The 13,659-nt window shown below is 42.4% G+C and overlaps 1 protein-coding gene across 1 annotated transcript; it reads left to right on the top strand.

Moving 5' to 3' along the window:
• On the top strand, positions 1–6,351 carry ptger4a (prostaglandin E receptor 4 (subtype EP4) a). The gene is made up of 3 exons (XM_047329323.1): positions 1–93; positions 3,073–4,351; positions 4,875–6,351. Exons 2-3 carry the CDS (start codon positions 3,563–3,565, stop codon positions 5,421–5,423), a joined length of 1,338 nt encoding a protein of 445 aa, XP_047185279.1. The 5' UTR covers positions 1–93; positions 3,073–3,562; the 3' UTR covers positions 5,424–6,351.
• The last annotated feature ends 7,308 nt before the right edge of the window (positions 6,352–13,659 follow it).

Genomic DNA, 13,659 nt, shown 5'->3' with positions numbered 1-13,659 from the left:
GTTGTCAGTGGCGATTTGGAATCAGGGGGTCTTTCCCAAGGAGAGTTCAGCATGTGGACTGGACAGGAGCCAGGGATCAAACCAACCCCTCTGGTTAGTGGACTACGCGCTCTAATTTCGGAGTCACAGCCGTCCTGTTTAGACTTCACATACGCACACATAAACAGTTCGATTACTTTCATGTGCCGATCTCTTACAACACACTTTTAAACAAGCAGGTGACGCTCCTCTCTCTAGTCGCACGATAAACCCAAAAAGAGGAGACTGCAGAGTTGACACAGAGGATGGGTAGATCTGGGAATTCGGAGGACGGGTGGACCTCCCTGTGATGATGTCATAAGTCACTAGGGCTTACCCAACCGCCAAACCAGCAGCTGGGTTACACAAAAACTACCCAACCCCCTATAAATAAACCAGAAATGGCCCGGCAGGCTCAACCCTGTGTTTGGGTAAATAAAGTAACCCAGCATTTTTCTGCGTGTACACTGAGCCAACTCCTTCTCGCTGCTGATGACCGTGTGATACAATCGAACGCTCAAAAACAGCTACAAAATTAAACCTTGTGGCGAGACGGTTCTCGGAGACAGCCAATCAATCAACAATAAGTGTCATTGCTGCTTTAATTACAAGTTGGAAATGCCTGCAGGAATCCAAGTCCTTTCATTGAGAAAAAAATGAAAAACGATTGTGTCCGTTGTGAAACGTATGGGCGTGTGAGTGGCACCTCCCCTGGAATGAAGACAGTTCTCCTCGATCCGTCCCACAAGCAACCAAATGTGTCTGTACCTGTCCACGGGGGCCTCGCGTTACTCCACGGGGAGCTGGTGTTTTTTCGGAACAAAAAGGGCCTGTGGCAAACCCTGATCTCAGGCGATAGATCAGTGGCTCAAACCTAGCGTTTAAGAAAAACACAGACGCAGTGTTGCAAGGGGGAATCGACCGGAGGTGTTCCTGCTGTAAATGCTGTGACAAGGACAGCACAGTGTGCCACATGTCTGTCCTCGTATTTCTGGTCTTGTGTCCCCTTGATGTTATTTTCCCTCGTGTTCAGAAACTGAGTTGAATCCACGCCGGCTACCGCAGAAGATAGAGTAAAGAGTGTTTTCCACCAATTGACAGCACTTTGAGGTTATAGGGGTCTATAGAGCCAACAAAGCCTTTCCATGACACAATGAAGAAATTCCAGGAATTAAGGCCCTGGAAGAAATAGTGTGTTTGGGAAGTGGATTTTTCTTTCCTCGGCAAAACAAAACATACAAAACAAACATAAGCACAGAAAGACCCGCATGGCTGTGCGATTGTCTATCGGCAGAATACAAGCTTGGGTCGTAGTTACAGGAAAATTGATTCTCTCGGCAGTGCCGGTGGTCTGAGTTTACAGTGCAATCACGCTGCAGGTTATCTGACTTCAACAAACAAATCCAGGAAAAGCACATTCATGAGAGGCCTAATCTTTCAAATCTACTTATACAACTTATTCTTCATGTCTTGACGCACACATGCAGGAATATGCAGCAGGAGGCTGAAGTCCTATTCTAATAGGCTACGTGTGCACAGAGCGGCATACACAATCCAAAACACATTACATAACAGCCATGTTTATCACAGGGTTGACACGTTAAGGCCAGTTCTGTTGGGTACAGTCTTTGTGTGATTGGTATACTTAGATATATATCATTTTTTTTTGAAGGCCGTACATGCCCTTGTGCGCAGGGGGTTTCTCCCTGTTCTGCGTTCAAATTAATCCCAGAAATTGTTCACAAAGAAAACAACAAGTGCATTTCCCAAGAACACAGGGTCAGTCCGGCGGGATGACGTCAGGCAGCAGGGCTCAAGGTCCTGGTTCCTCCGAGTTCAACATGTTCTGTGAAAGCTTTAGCAAACTGGCCGAGGGGAGGAAAGTACGTTTCAATGTTTTTTTTTCCTTTCTTATGTGGCTCCGTATTTATTCAAGATTCTCTCCTTATTCACGTTATTCAAATGTCGAACAGCCTCCTGCTTTGAAAACAAGCCCGTGGTGATTGTGTTTGGGTTTTTTTTCACACGCGATGCCACCGACACTTGGTTCAGGGTTAAGTACAATCAACATGCAGAAGATGGACGAGCTCTGGACAAAATATGCCCCGCCCACTGCTGACATCATCAGTTTAGCTGAACCCCACCCACCTGAGCAGAGCGGGTCCGTTCAAATACATTTGCAATTGAATGTAAACAGTCATTGAAATTAGTAAAAGCACAAGCATTTTAGTTACTTGCAATAGATATAATTTTTTCATTTCAAAATTTGAACTCACGCAAGAGGGAAATTGTTTCTGCAAAAAAAAAGAAAGCCTTTGACCAATTCTGTCAAAAGTCCATCATGAGTCTCTTCGTACTTCTGTTGAATTTATATATACACAGATGGCCGAGGATTTCTTCCTTGAACATCAGCTGAAGTTCAGCGCAGCAGCGTTGTGCTGCCACTTGTGGTTGGAGGCTGTATTGCAACAATACAAAGGTCTGAGTCCAACAACGGGTGGAAAATAGTTAACTGCCAAAGATACGCTATGTTTTCTAAATCATTTTTAATCATTTTATTTGAAATGTGGTATCACGAACCACTTGACAAATGTTGGATTCAAAGTCTTTCGCTGTCCTTTTTTTGGACTGAAAATGTCATTAAAGTGAATAAAATGATTTTAAAGATAAATACCTAACATCTGCCCCATCGGACGTCGTCTCTGCTAAAATGTGCTTTTTTTCTTCATTCAACGGTGAAAGTGGAACTTTTCACACCAGACTTGAAAATTATGAGAACATTTGGCTCAAACAGTGAATTTATTCTGCACGGAAAGAAACTGAATCCAAGTTCCATGTGGATACGAGCCTAAACTCAAGCAATGATATATATATATTTTCCTCTTTTTCCTTTCCCTTCCAACTTTACAAACACTAAAAAATGCATTTAAATTTTGATGTTGGCATTTACTTTACATAACAACAACAACAACAACAGCAACAGCAACAACAATATGTATAATTATTATATATCTAACTATAATAACTATGTCATCATTTCTTCAACATTTGCAGTCAACCTGAGGCTGTCACACACAAAGTGTCCGAGGCCTGAACAGCTGACGAGGGTTCTGAAGTAAAGTGAGGGGGCGGGACTGAACCCTGCAGGAAGCTTGAAGGCAGAGCCTCATTTCAATGAAGTCACTGGTGTCTCTGCCTTTATCTCCATGTCCTGGTGAGTGAAATTTGCTTCTGTCTTGCACAGCTAAGAGGATCTGAGAGCAAATCACCATTGACACGTCACTGACCACAGCAGCAGCAGCAGCAGAGCAGGCAGACTGTGTTCTGTGGGGACCTGAACGATTTTTTTATTTCTTTTTAGAAGTTGTTCTTTTAAGACAAGGTGCACGCAATTTTTTTTCTCTCTCTCTCTCTCTCTCTCTGATTTTGACAATGTCACTCAGGCGCAGTTCAAGTGCAAATAAGTTTGATGCTCTGGACTGGAAATACGGGCGTTAAGGAAAAGTTGTTTCACTCGTCCTGAACTATAAGTTCAACAGGGGGCATGACAATGAATAACCAGTCGATGACAGGGAGGACCATGGTGCCGACCATTCCGTCTATCATGTTCATCTTCGGGGTGGTGGGCAACGTCATCGCCATCGTGGTGCTTTGCAAGTCTCGCAAAGAGCAGAAAGAGACCACGTTTTACACGCTGGTGTGCGGGCTGGCGGTCACGGACCTGCTGGGCACGATGCTGGCCAGTCCGGTCACCATCGCCATCTACGTGAAAGGGTCGTGGCCCGGAGAAGACCCCCTGTGCCAGTACTTTGGATTCACCATGCTTTTCTTCTCGCTGGCGGGGCTCAGCATCATCTGTGCCATGTCGGTGGAGAGGTACATCGCTATCAACCATGCCTACTTCTACAATGACTATGTGGACCAGAAGCTGGGGGGTTTGACTCTGCTGGCGATCTACATCTCCAACGCGCTCTTCTGCGCCCTGCCGATCATGGGCTTCGGCCAGGTGAAGAAACAATACCCGCAGACCTGGTGCTTTTTGGAGTGGAGGAGCAACAAGACCAGCGACGCAGCCTACTCCTACATGTACGCGGGTTCCAGCTCGCTTCTCATCCTGGTCACTGTTATTTGTAACGTGCTGGTGTGTGTCGCTTTGATCCGGATGCATCGGCGCTTCGTGCGCAGGATGTCCCTGGGAACCGACGTGGGACGCAACGTGGACCCGCGGAGGAGAGGACGCAGCTTCGGGCGCCTGGCCGGTGCAGAGATTCAGATGGTTATCTTGCTCATAGGCACGTCGGCAGTGGTGCTCATCTGCTCCATCCCACTTGTCGTAAGTTCTCTTTCCTCCTCTCCGTGTGGGTTAACTCTGACCATTACGCACGTTTTTACGCAGGGCTCTTTTACGCACAGATTTCGTTTTTTAGAACTATTTATTCAGGCAACTTGATCCATATATCTGTGGAAGATTAGAAACCAAAGCTTAAGCACAATTCTTTTGGTTCTAAATAACTTGTCCATCCCCCTTTTAAGCCACTACGCTCTTCCTTCCCTGTATCCACCGTGCACATTTTTCTCATGGCTCTGTTCACAAAAAAAAGAGTTAACATGGAACAATCTGTTCATGTAGTTTGATCCAAATACAAGTGGATAATTACAGAGGAAAGCTCAGACATATTTTTATTAATATTAAATTTCCCCTCCCTGCTATTTCGCTTGGTTACTCTCCTTCTCGGCTTACTCTTCTTCTCGGCTTACTCTTTCCCTCTCCCATTGAAATACACATGCACATCCAAAGCTGCACACTGTAAAACATGTATTCATCTACTCAGCCACTTTTGTCATTTTTCTTGCAGGCTCAGGTGTTTTTGAATCAGCTCTATAAGACTCCAGTCGAGCCGAAGTTGGAGAAAAACCCCGATCTAAGAGCGATACGCTTCGCCTCCTTTAACCCTATTCTGGACCCCTGGATCTACATTCTGCTGCGCAAGGCCGTTCTGCTGAAGCTCATCGAGAAGATCAAGTGTCTGTTTTGTAAAATGGGAGTAGGGAGGCAACAGGGGCAGGGGAACTTCCACTGTATTGACGCTCATCAGCTTTCCTCAGTCATCTCCAACCGGGACTCTATGCGAGATGTCACCAGCACCTCCCAGACCTTCCTCTACTTGCCCGAGGGAAGTGAGGTGTACACTGGAAGCTGTCATAAAGCAGACGGACTCTCTGGTTCACGACCTTCATCGGTCAGAAACTCACAAGCTTCACTGTCGTCTAGGCAGGGAAGCGTTGAAGCTCAAGCCAGAGAAGGGACTGATGTAATCAGGGACCTTTCATCCTTGCCGTGCCCAAAAGATCCAGCCATTCAGATGTCACTGAACGCAGAGACAATGGAGGAGAAATGCATCTGAACTAACTGAATCAGGAGAAAGTTCTCAGATCGTAGATCACCTACTGAATTACTTCTCCGTAAGTGAAGGTTGGAAACCCTGAAAAATGGGGTATAGGCTCATAAAAAATCCTAAATGACGCATGAAGTTGAACACCTGGTGAAAAAAGAAGCAGGGAAACTTTAAGTGCTTTTAGCTTCATCGTCTTGCGTTCTTCGTTCCAGCACCCAGCTACCTCAGAGATGGCCACCTGTGACTGTGTGAGCTGACAGAGACGACCCACTTCTCCGTCTCTCAAGTATCAGTGGAGGAAAAGCTATCGTTCCTAATTCCAGCTACTTTGTTCAATCGTTGTGGAAACCATTACAGTAGAGTAGATGAGGCCGGTAATTTAGAATAATTGAGTCACAAGTTTGTGGTCTTTATGGTAAATGAAAACAGTACTGAATGTGATCCTTATGAGTAATCACTGGCATATGTGTTACCATTGTAAGGCTCGGCTTGTTTAGCAAACTCTATTGTACAGTGCTTTTTGAAGGAGGTATCGTATTAGTTTCATGACTAATGTACAGTGCAGTATTATTATGTGGTGACCACCAATGTTTTTGTTACTCAGCCCTGGAATACACACAAATATGTCATCTCGAATTAAGAAAACTTTGTTTTCCATCTTACAGTACAGTACAGTAGTATAAAGATTCCTGTCCTGTAGTTATTAACACCAAACCATTTAAATATGACTGGGAAATGTTGAGCAATTTTTCCGCAGCTACAGAAAATGTGGTGTAATATCAGTGGACATGTCGCTTGGTGTGTAGAGTATTATGATGAACATATTTCAGCGCAGCTGTCAGCTTGAGAAAAGCGATGTTCTAAAATGATGGATGTTGTGTAAAATATTGTTTGTAATAAACTTATTCTTCTCTAGGAGAAGGTTCTGGTTAATAAATCACGGCTCTGAAGGTGTATTTCTGCACAGCTGTCACATTGTACGAGTCATGTATGTTATGTCCATATAGTCAGAACTCAAATAATCAGAGAACTTATTTAGATGTTATGTGTCTGTTAGGTCTGTAACCAACACTTTCTTACATATTTTTAATTGTACTCTAAGCATGTACCAGCAAAACGTTTGGCATTTTGCTTGAAAACAGATTGAAAGTGACAGAACAGTTGCTATGTTCAGCTCTTAGTGTCCATTAAATCCCATTCCGTGTTTAGCTGCATTTTTTCAACAATGGCAGAGTTCCCCCTCCTCTAATGTGCTATAATGTCAGTCAATTGACACCGTCTGCTCCTGCTCACCGCCATATAATAGACTGAACTTTTGAACTCGCGTTTGTCTGAGCTTTTCCACTCAAATGAGCTTAATGTCTGCCGTTGCAGCAGCGACGAAGCACGCTCGCTGCCTCCGTTTCCATGTTTTTAAATTGACTCCAGATTGTTGCCTAATGTCGCGGATTATGTTCTTGCCCGTCTTGTCTCTTGCGCGGCCGTTGATTTGATATTTTTTTCATGCGTCTGGATTTTACAGTATAATGATATGGTTTCGTTTGAGGCATGTCTGTCGGTTCATTTTCAAACTATGCACTTTATTTTTTCATATTGTTCATGTTGTCATTTAGAGTGACGTCTGTGGACATACAAATACAATAGTTGAGCATGTATTTTTATTATTTGTATTTACCAACACCAGTCAGAAATGACTGAGAATAGTTGTGTGTTCAGGAATAGAAATGTGTACAATTTACAAAGCAGCTTTAAATTAGCGCCCGTTCTACACTTTAGCAGCAGACGTGGCCTCTGACCCGTCGTCACATGTTGTCAACATAAGGCGGAAGTTGCTAACACGAGCACAAAGTTTCTCATACTCTTCTTTTTCCCTCAGTAGGTTTCCGTGAAGTCATCCCATGACCCCATCAGTGCAGACAAATGGCCCCGAGAAGATCAGGCTACAACTTTTCCAAAGTTTACAGACAAACAAACATCACCATAACAGTCAAAATTAAGATTTCTGTAAGCTTAAAAAGAAAAGAGAGGAAAGCCTCTGGATTTTGTTAATGTGTCAAAGAGCTGATGCAAGACACACACAGAAAGAGGGGGGAACAGAGAGTGTGTTGGTCTAATGGGGGAAGAAAAAAGGAGAGAAAACAGGATCTCGGGAAGCAGACCTGGCCGAGAGAGCTTTTCGCCCCTGAAACAATAAACACAATCTAAGGCTCCAATTCATTGCAATTAAGCTTAAACAAGCAATGCAGTGGCTAAGGCAAACACATGGCAGAGAGACGACTCAAACGGTGTCAGCGCAGCCTGCAGACTCTGGGAACAACACACATTCATTGAATTAAACTGTGAAAAATGGGATTGTACAACATTGAGCCTCCTACATCTCACCAGAGTCTCCCGTACCTAATTAAATATATAAATGGACGACCGATGGGGCTGATGTTTACCATCTGGGTTGAACAGGTGTACATTCACATCCCATTCAAATGAGCTGAATAGAATGGCCTCACTGACCTCAGGCCAGTTTAAACATGTAGACAATTTTTTAACTCTTACTCACCGTCACTATGGACACATTTTTGGGGATTTGCTACACGGTTGGAGGTGGTGATGTTTGGATAAGGTCCGAAGGGGATAAGTGATATAAAACCCGGCACAAATGTCGTTACAAAGCAGTGACGGCTGCATTACATCAGCAGGGTCCTTCGTCCCGCCGCTCTGCACTCTGTCACCCCTGTGCCCATTGATAAACAGCAGAAAAACACCTGCTGCTCCGCGACGTCACCTGTCACCCTCGATTGACCAGGACACAGAACAACCCCAGTCGAGAAATCTGCCCAGAGCCAGAGCAGAACGGATTCACAAAGTGGTAAATGAAAGACGTAAGGGCCTGTTCTTCTTCCTGTGGGTGATGGAAAAATATAGGATGTCAGAAGAGCATCCTCTTTTAAAATTCAGATAACAAACACTCAGATCACTGAATCGTGAATTTGTTCGGGGTAAAGTTAATTCATTTCATCTAAATTCCCAAAAACATTTTTTCCTAATTACTTCTTTTTTTTCTAATCATCTTTTTTATTGATATTCAGCATCAGACATACATTTCCATTGTATGTTATTCTTCTTAATTACTTCTTTTTGTAGCTTGCCATGCGGATGGTTTTAGGATATTTGCTTCCATCCCGGACAGTTTTGATTGGGACATTGAAAACTGTTCACAGTCAGATTATCCAAAGCAACAGCAACACTATTTCTGGAAAGAGATTTTGAATGCACAGTATTTTCTGTTTAATACCGCTTGCATCACAAACCAAGTACTATTAATTTCCATTCTCTCCTGTTAAAAATGCAATGTTTACAGTTGTTGTCGCGACTTACTATTTACTATGCAGGTTATTTTTAAAATAATATTTGTTAATCCAGGTAAATCTCACTGAGATTAGAAACCTTTTTTTTTTTTTTTGCAATAATAGTAAACAATAGAAAATTCCATTACAAAATACTAAAAACAGATGAAAACACTACCAAAGAAAATGTACATTTCCTTTTTGTTTTGTGGTAAAATCTCCGCTTAATCAGTTTATCACATTCAAGTGCAGCTTAACTAACATTGTGCTCAGTGGAGTCGTGTGTTCAGTCTGGTAGCAGCAGGCAATGTGAACAGCTCCAGGGTAGGAACTGGTCACCCCTCCTGACTCCGTTAAACCCCACACAAATATACAGTATATCGAGCGACTTATTTCAAAGCTTTTAAAGCAGAATTATGTTCACCAGAGAGTTCCCATGAAACCAGCAGCTAATTAGTTACTTTGATCTTCTTTGTTATATAATACGCCTGCAAACAGGAAAAACTTCACCACAAGAGATGACCTGTCAACAAGCCAATCAGACGCAGAAACTTCTTTATTCATTCATTTATTTATTTATTCATTTTTGTATTTCTAGATCTAGTTTGGCTATTAAATGTGAAATGAAGTGTGAAGTGAAGGAGCAAATGAATAATAATGAATTATAACGCATTTTTTTAACTGGTAAGAGTTTAAAGCAGACAGGCGATCAAAAGCAATGAAAGCATTATAGCATATGTTAAGAGCTGATATGTTTATGTCACCGTGTGTGTGTGTGTGTGTGTGTGTTTGTGTGTGTGTGTGTGTGTGTGTGTGTGCGTGTGTGTGCGTGTGTGTGTGTGTGTGTGCGTGTGTGTGTGTGTGGGCGTATTCACGAGGGTCACGTTTTTCATATTTTCCAAGTATTTTCCACCGTGCACAGTGGGTCATTTCAGTGGGTTCCTGAGTAAGTAATATCCATAAATTTCCAATTCGTATCAGACACGGACCTCCCAAGAAAATTTATATTGCTTGTAAAAACGATATGTTGCAGAGGAAATTGGCTGCATGGGGTCCAGATGACAGATTAACAGTCAAAATCATCTGTCATGTTTACCCCCCACCCTCTGGGTTAAAATCTGACCAGTGACATCAGTTGTATGTCTTCCACTTATATTTCAAAGGACAAAACATAACAAGACATTGCGCACTCAAACACACAATCTGTGATACAAGAAATGGTAAGAAGGTAAAAGAATGACATCAGGCCTGCTGCCAGTCAAACTTGAATGCAAGCACATGCAATGAACATCTACATCCATCTGTGTGCACTGAATCAGAAAAAACTGCACGTCCAGTGCTGCTCCTGCTGCCAACACGAAGCGTCATGCTGCAACGCACCAACGGGACCAAGTTTATTAACATTTAACGTAAATCAAGACCTGTCCCCAGTCTTAACCTTAAGTGCTCTCTCTGCTGAAACCGGACCACCAACAGGACTGTTGGTGGTCCTTCAACTCCACGTACATTAAGGTAACACTATGTAGTTTGTTTTTAACTTTAAAATAACGGCTTCAAAATCATTGTAATGCTACACAAACTTATAATAGGGAGAATGGCGTTTGTCGTCATTGCCACAGCGCTACCGGTATGCCTGGATCTGCACTGATGTAACCTTGGTGTACCCTGCAGGACATGCTCGATGGCATACGTCACACAGAGGTGTGTCTGAAGGCGACAACACGATAAGAACGAGGTCATTCACTGGTTCACCGCGCATGCGCATTGTCACGTTTCTCCTGGAATTCTAAAGATGGCGGACAATTGATGTAACATTCCATGGATTTGTGGTGTTTTGTGGTCCAGCATCTTCTTCGCCTCACTGTGATGCTCTAAGCTTCGATGGGCTCATTGCTGCCCCAGAGGAGGGCCTTCATGTTGGCGGGTCACAACTGCACCTTTCAAAGGGGCGATAATGAGCCCTTTCCACGCTCGGAAAAACAACGTTAAACCAGAGGGGAGACTTCAAGGGGACTAACTCGTTAGTTTGGCGAATGTACGTCTGGTTAACCCCACTTCCATTAAATTGTTTTTGTATGGGAACCCTCCTGGGCTGCACCATGTGGGAATAACAGGCCTAACCTCCGCTCTGCTTTCACATATTGGGGTTACACTACATGTGGTGTCAATTTTCTCATATAATCATGTATTTAACATATGCTCTGTTTAAATTGTGTTTTCTGGTATGCGGGAAAGACTGTTTACGAGAAATAATAATTAGCTGAGCCTGGAGTAGAAATGCAGTTGAGGGAAGTGTGTTTTACAAGGGTAAATGAATAGCTGTTTTTTTAAGGGTAATAAGACATTTGGGCCAGGAAAGAAGGATTTAGAAGGATGAAAGGGCCAGCTCTCCTGCTGACCCCGGCCCTGCTCTCCTGTTGACCCCGGCCCTGCTCTCCTGCTGACCCCGGCCGTGCTGTCCTGGCTATTTAACACGTCTTTTCTGTATGATCTGGGTCAGACCTCTGAACCTTCCCATGGTGAAGGGGCTCTAAACCAGCTGAACAGACTCTGTTGTACTCTTGACTTAATTAACTAAAAATGACTGGCAGACAAACTCGTTATATTTGAACAACTTATTTGTAAATTAAGATTTCCACCAGGGCACAGGGCTTCCCCCCCCCCCCCCCCCCCCCCATTATTGAATGGAAATAACCCTTAGATGTAATTTGTGGTTGCTAGCTTGGTAATAGTTGGCTGAACATGCCAATTATTGCAGCTTAGTTGAAAGCAGATTAATACTGTAGATTCCTTACACCTATGTACTTGTGTTTTGGAAAAAAAACTAATAACACCGCTCTCCAAACTATTTGAATGCCAGGAGAAAAATATCCTTCGACAAATACAAAGACTACACATCTGTTCCATTAATATATACTAGGCCACTGAAAGCAGTGTCATAACTGTTACAGAGTTTGTGCATTCATTTTTTTCTTAATTTTATAAAGTGATAACAAGGTGGCTGATATCATTATATTTTAGACAAAATTCATGTTTTTTTTAGACCATCCAGAGGCTGTGTCATACATAAAACACAGAAAAAATGAAAAAAAAATTAACAAGGTCTGGAAATGAAATGAAATGAAATTTACTCATGTCTTTCTTACAGGTCTTTATAGCGGTGGGACATACAGTAGGTTGATTGGACATTATATTGGACATAACATCAGTATTTCTAAAATTCAATATGGCCCAAATAGAAAGGTCTCTTTGAGATGAGAGAGAAGCCCCAACATACACTACTGTACAATAACTGTCCAAAAGTTGTTATGCTAAATACCGTCGTGAAGCATGCTTTTCAATACTCACACTCATCATTATAATAACCATAACGCAGTACACATTAGATTGTTCACAGAAATGACCGAACAAGTGTGTCTGTAGAGAAAGTTTGTTACTATATAATAATGATGCCGCACAAATAGGTGAAATAACATAATGACTTTGCAAGTACAGTACATTCACTTCATTAACCATGTCCTTTTAAAGTTGTTTGTATCTTAATCGAGCACAAAACGTGATGGTAAACTCTTCACAGTTTCATGTCCCCACTGAGCGGCTCCAACAGAGAGTCACGTGTCCACACATACTGGAAGCCAGCCGCTTTCCTCCCCACTCGCACGACTGTTTCTGCCAACTCTGCTTCTTACTCAGTGATTCTTGGAGCTCTCAGCTATTTTTTTTTTTTTTTACAGCTGCCTGTTATATCCATGTTTCTCCTTAATTTCTCAATTAATCATTATCCCCTGCATCCCCTATTACACGCTGAGTAATATTTCCCCTCCCTTGTTCATCTGCATCATTAATCATTCATTTTAAAACAGGTAAATTTGAGCTTCTCCAGATAGTTCTCGTCGATCTGCTCAGGAATCAAATTACTGCGTCTCACTTTGAGGTTTTCATAAAAAAAATGGTGGTCAGAAACAATGTTGGTGGGTTCAATGCTGCTTATTCCCTGATTTATTTTAAGATTTCAGCACTTCATAACTCAAACCAAGTGGCTCTGTTTGCCAACATTAGCATTGACTGGTTTATTAAACCAATTCATAAATAGCATACTGTTTGAGAAGGAAAGCTAATTATTAATTAAACGGTCTTTAGAAGCACAAAAATCTAATGAATGGGTAAAAAGTTGCCTTTTTTACAGCACAGACATAACCCTGGATTAGCTTTAGCCTGTTTATACTCAGTGTTAACGTTATTTCTTAAATACTAAAATAAATTGTGGTTATTTTTGATGTGGACACAATGCAGTTAACACTGGGTCAAAAAAACTAAAAACAAACAAACCCATTGCTCCTGGATGGTTTTCTTTCACTCAATGCTTGCAAATATATGCTTAGCATGACTTCTGCTGCCTCTGCAAAGATCATTTTTTTCATGTCAGGTATTTGAAAATAGCCTCTACTCGTTAGTAGTGCCTCTGAGCCAATGGCCGGCATGGGAAGGTCTGGTGAGAGCTACAGTATTCCAGGGAATCGGGATTTAGTGGAGGGGTCAACAGACCATAAATCAGCTACTTCATGTCAATCTGAAGTCAGTGGTTTATGTAACCACTGACTTCAAAGGCCAAAGAATTAGTGGAAACAGTATATTTCTGGATCTTTGATGAACAAACTATACTCAAAACAGTGACTACTACAAATGCTATAAATCTTAATAAATGTGTGTGAAAACTGAGCTGTCGCACAGCTCAGTTTTCCTCCACTTGTGCTTCTCGAGTTCAGTTCCTATACCTAAGGCAACGAGACGTCTCTCTCATTTGTACTGCCTGGACCGGTTCCAGTAATTGTCAGCGGTGTGGATCAACATGATCGTAAGTGTTTTACCAGCGACTGGGAACAGAGAACAAGTGCACTTACTTG

This window comes from Scophthalmus maximus, chromosome 19, assembly GCF_022379125.1.
Source record: "Scophthalmus maximus strain ysfricsl-2021 chromosome 19, ASM2237912v1, whole genome shotgun sequence".
In the NCBI taxonomy this organism is placed as follows: Eukaryota; Metazoa; Chordata; class Actinopteri; order Pleuronectiformes; family Scophthalmidae; genus Scophthalmus; species Scophthalmus maximus.
Note: the sequence above shows the minus strand (reverse complement) of the source record. Positions and strands in the feature narration are given on the sequence as shown.

What these genes read in the sequence shown, in the direction of transcription:
- ptger4a (XM_047329323.1), top strand. Translation starts at nt 3,563, where the DNA reads ATGACAATGAATAACCAGTCGATGACAGGGAGGACCATGGTGCCGACC. An exon ending in TCTGCTCCATCCCACTTGTC is followed by an intron (nt 4,352 to 4,874) that starts GTAAGTTCTCTT and finishes TTTTTCTTGCAG; the next exon opens with GCTCAGGTGTTTTTGAATCA.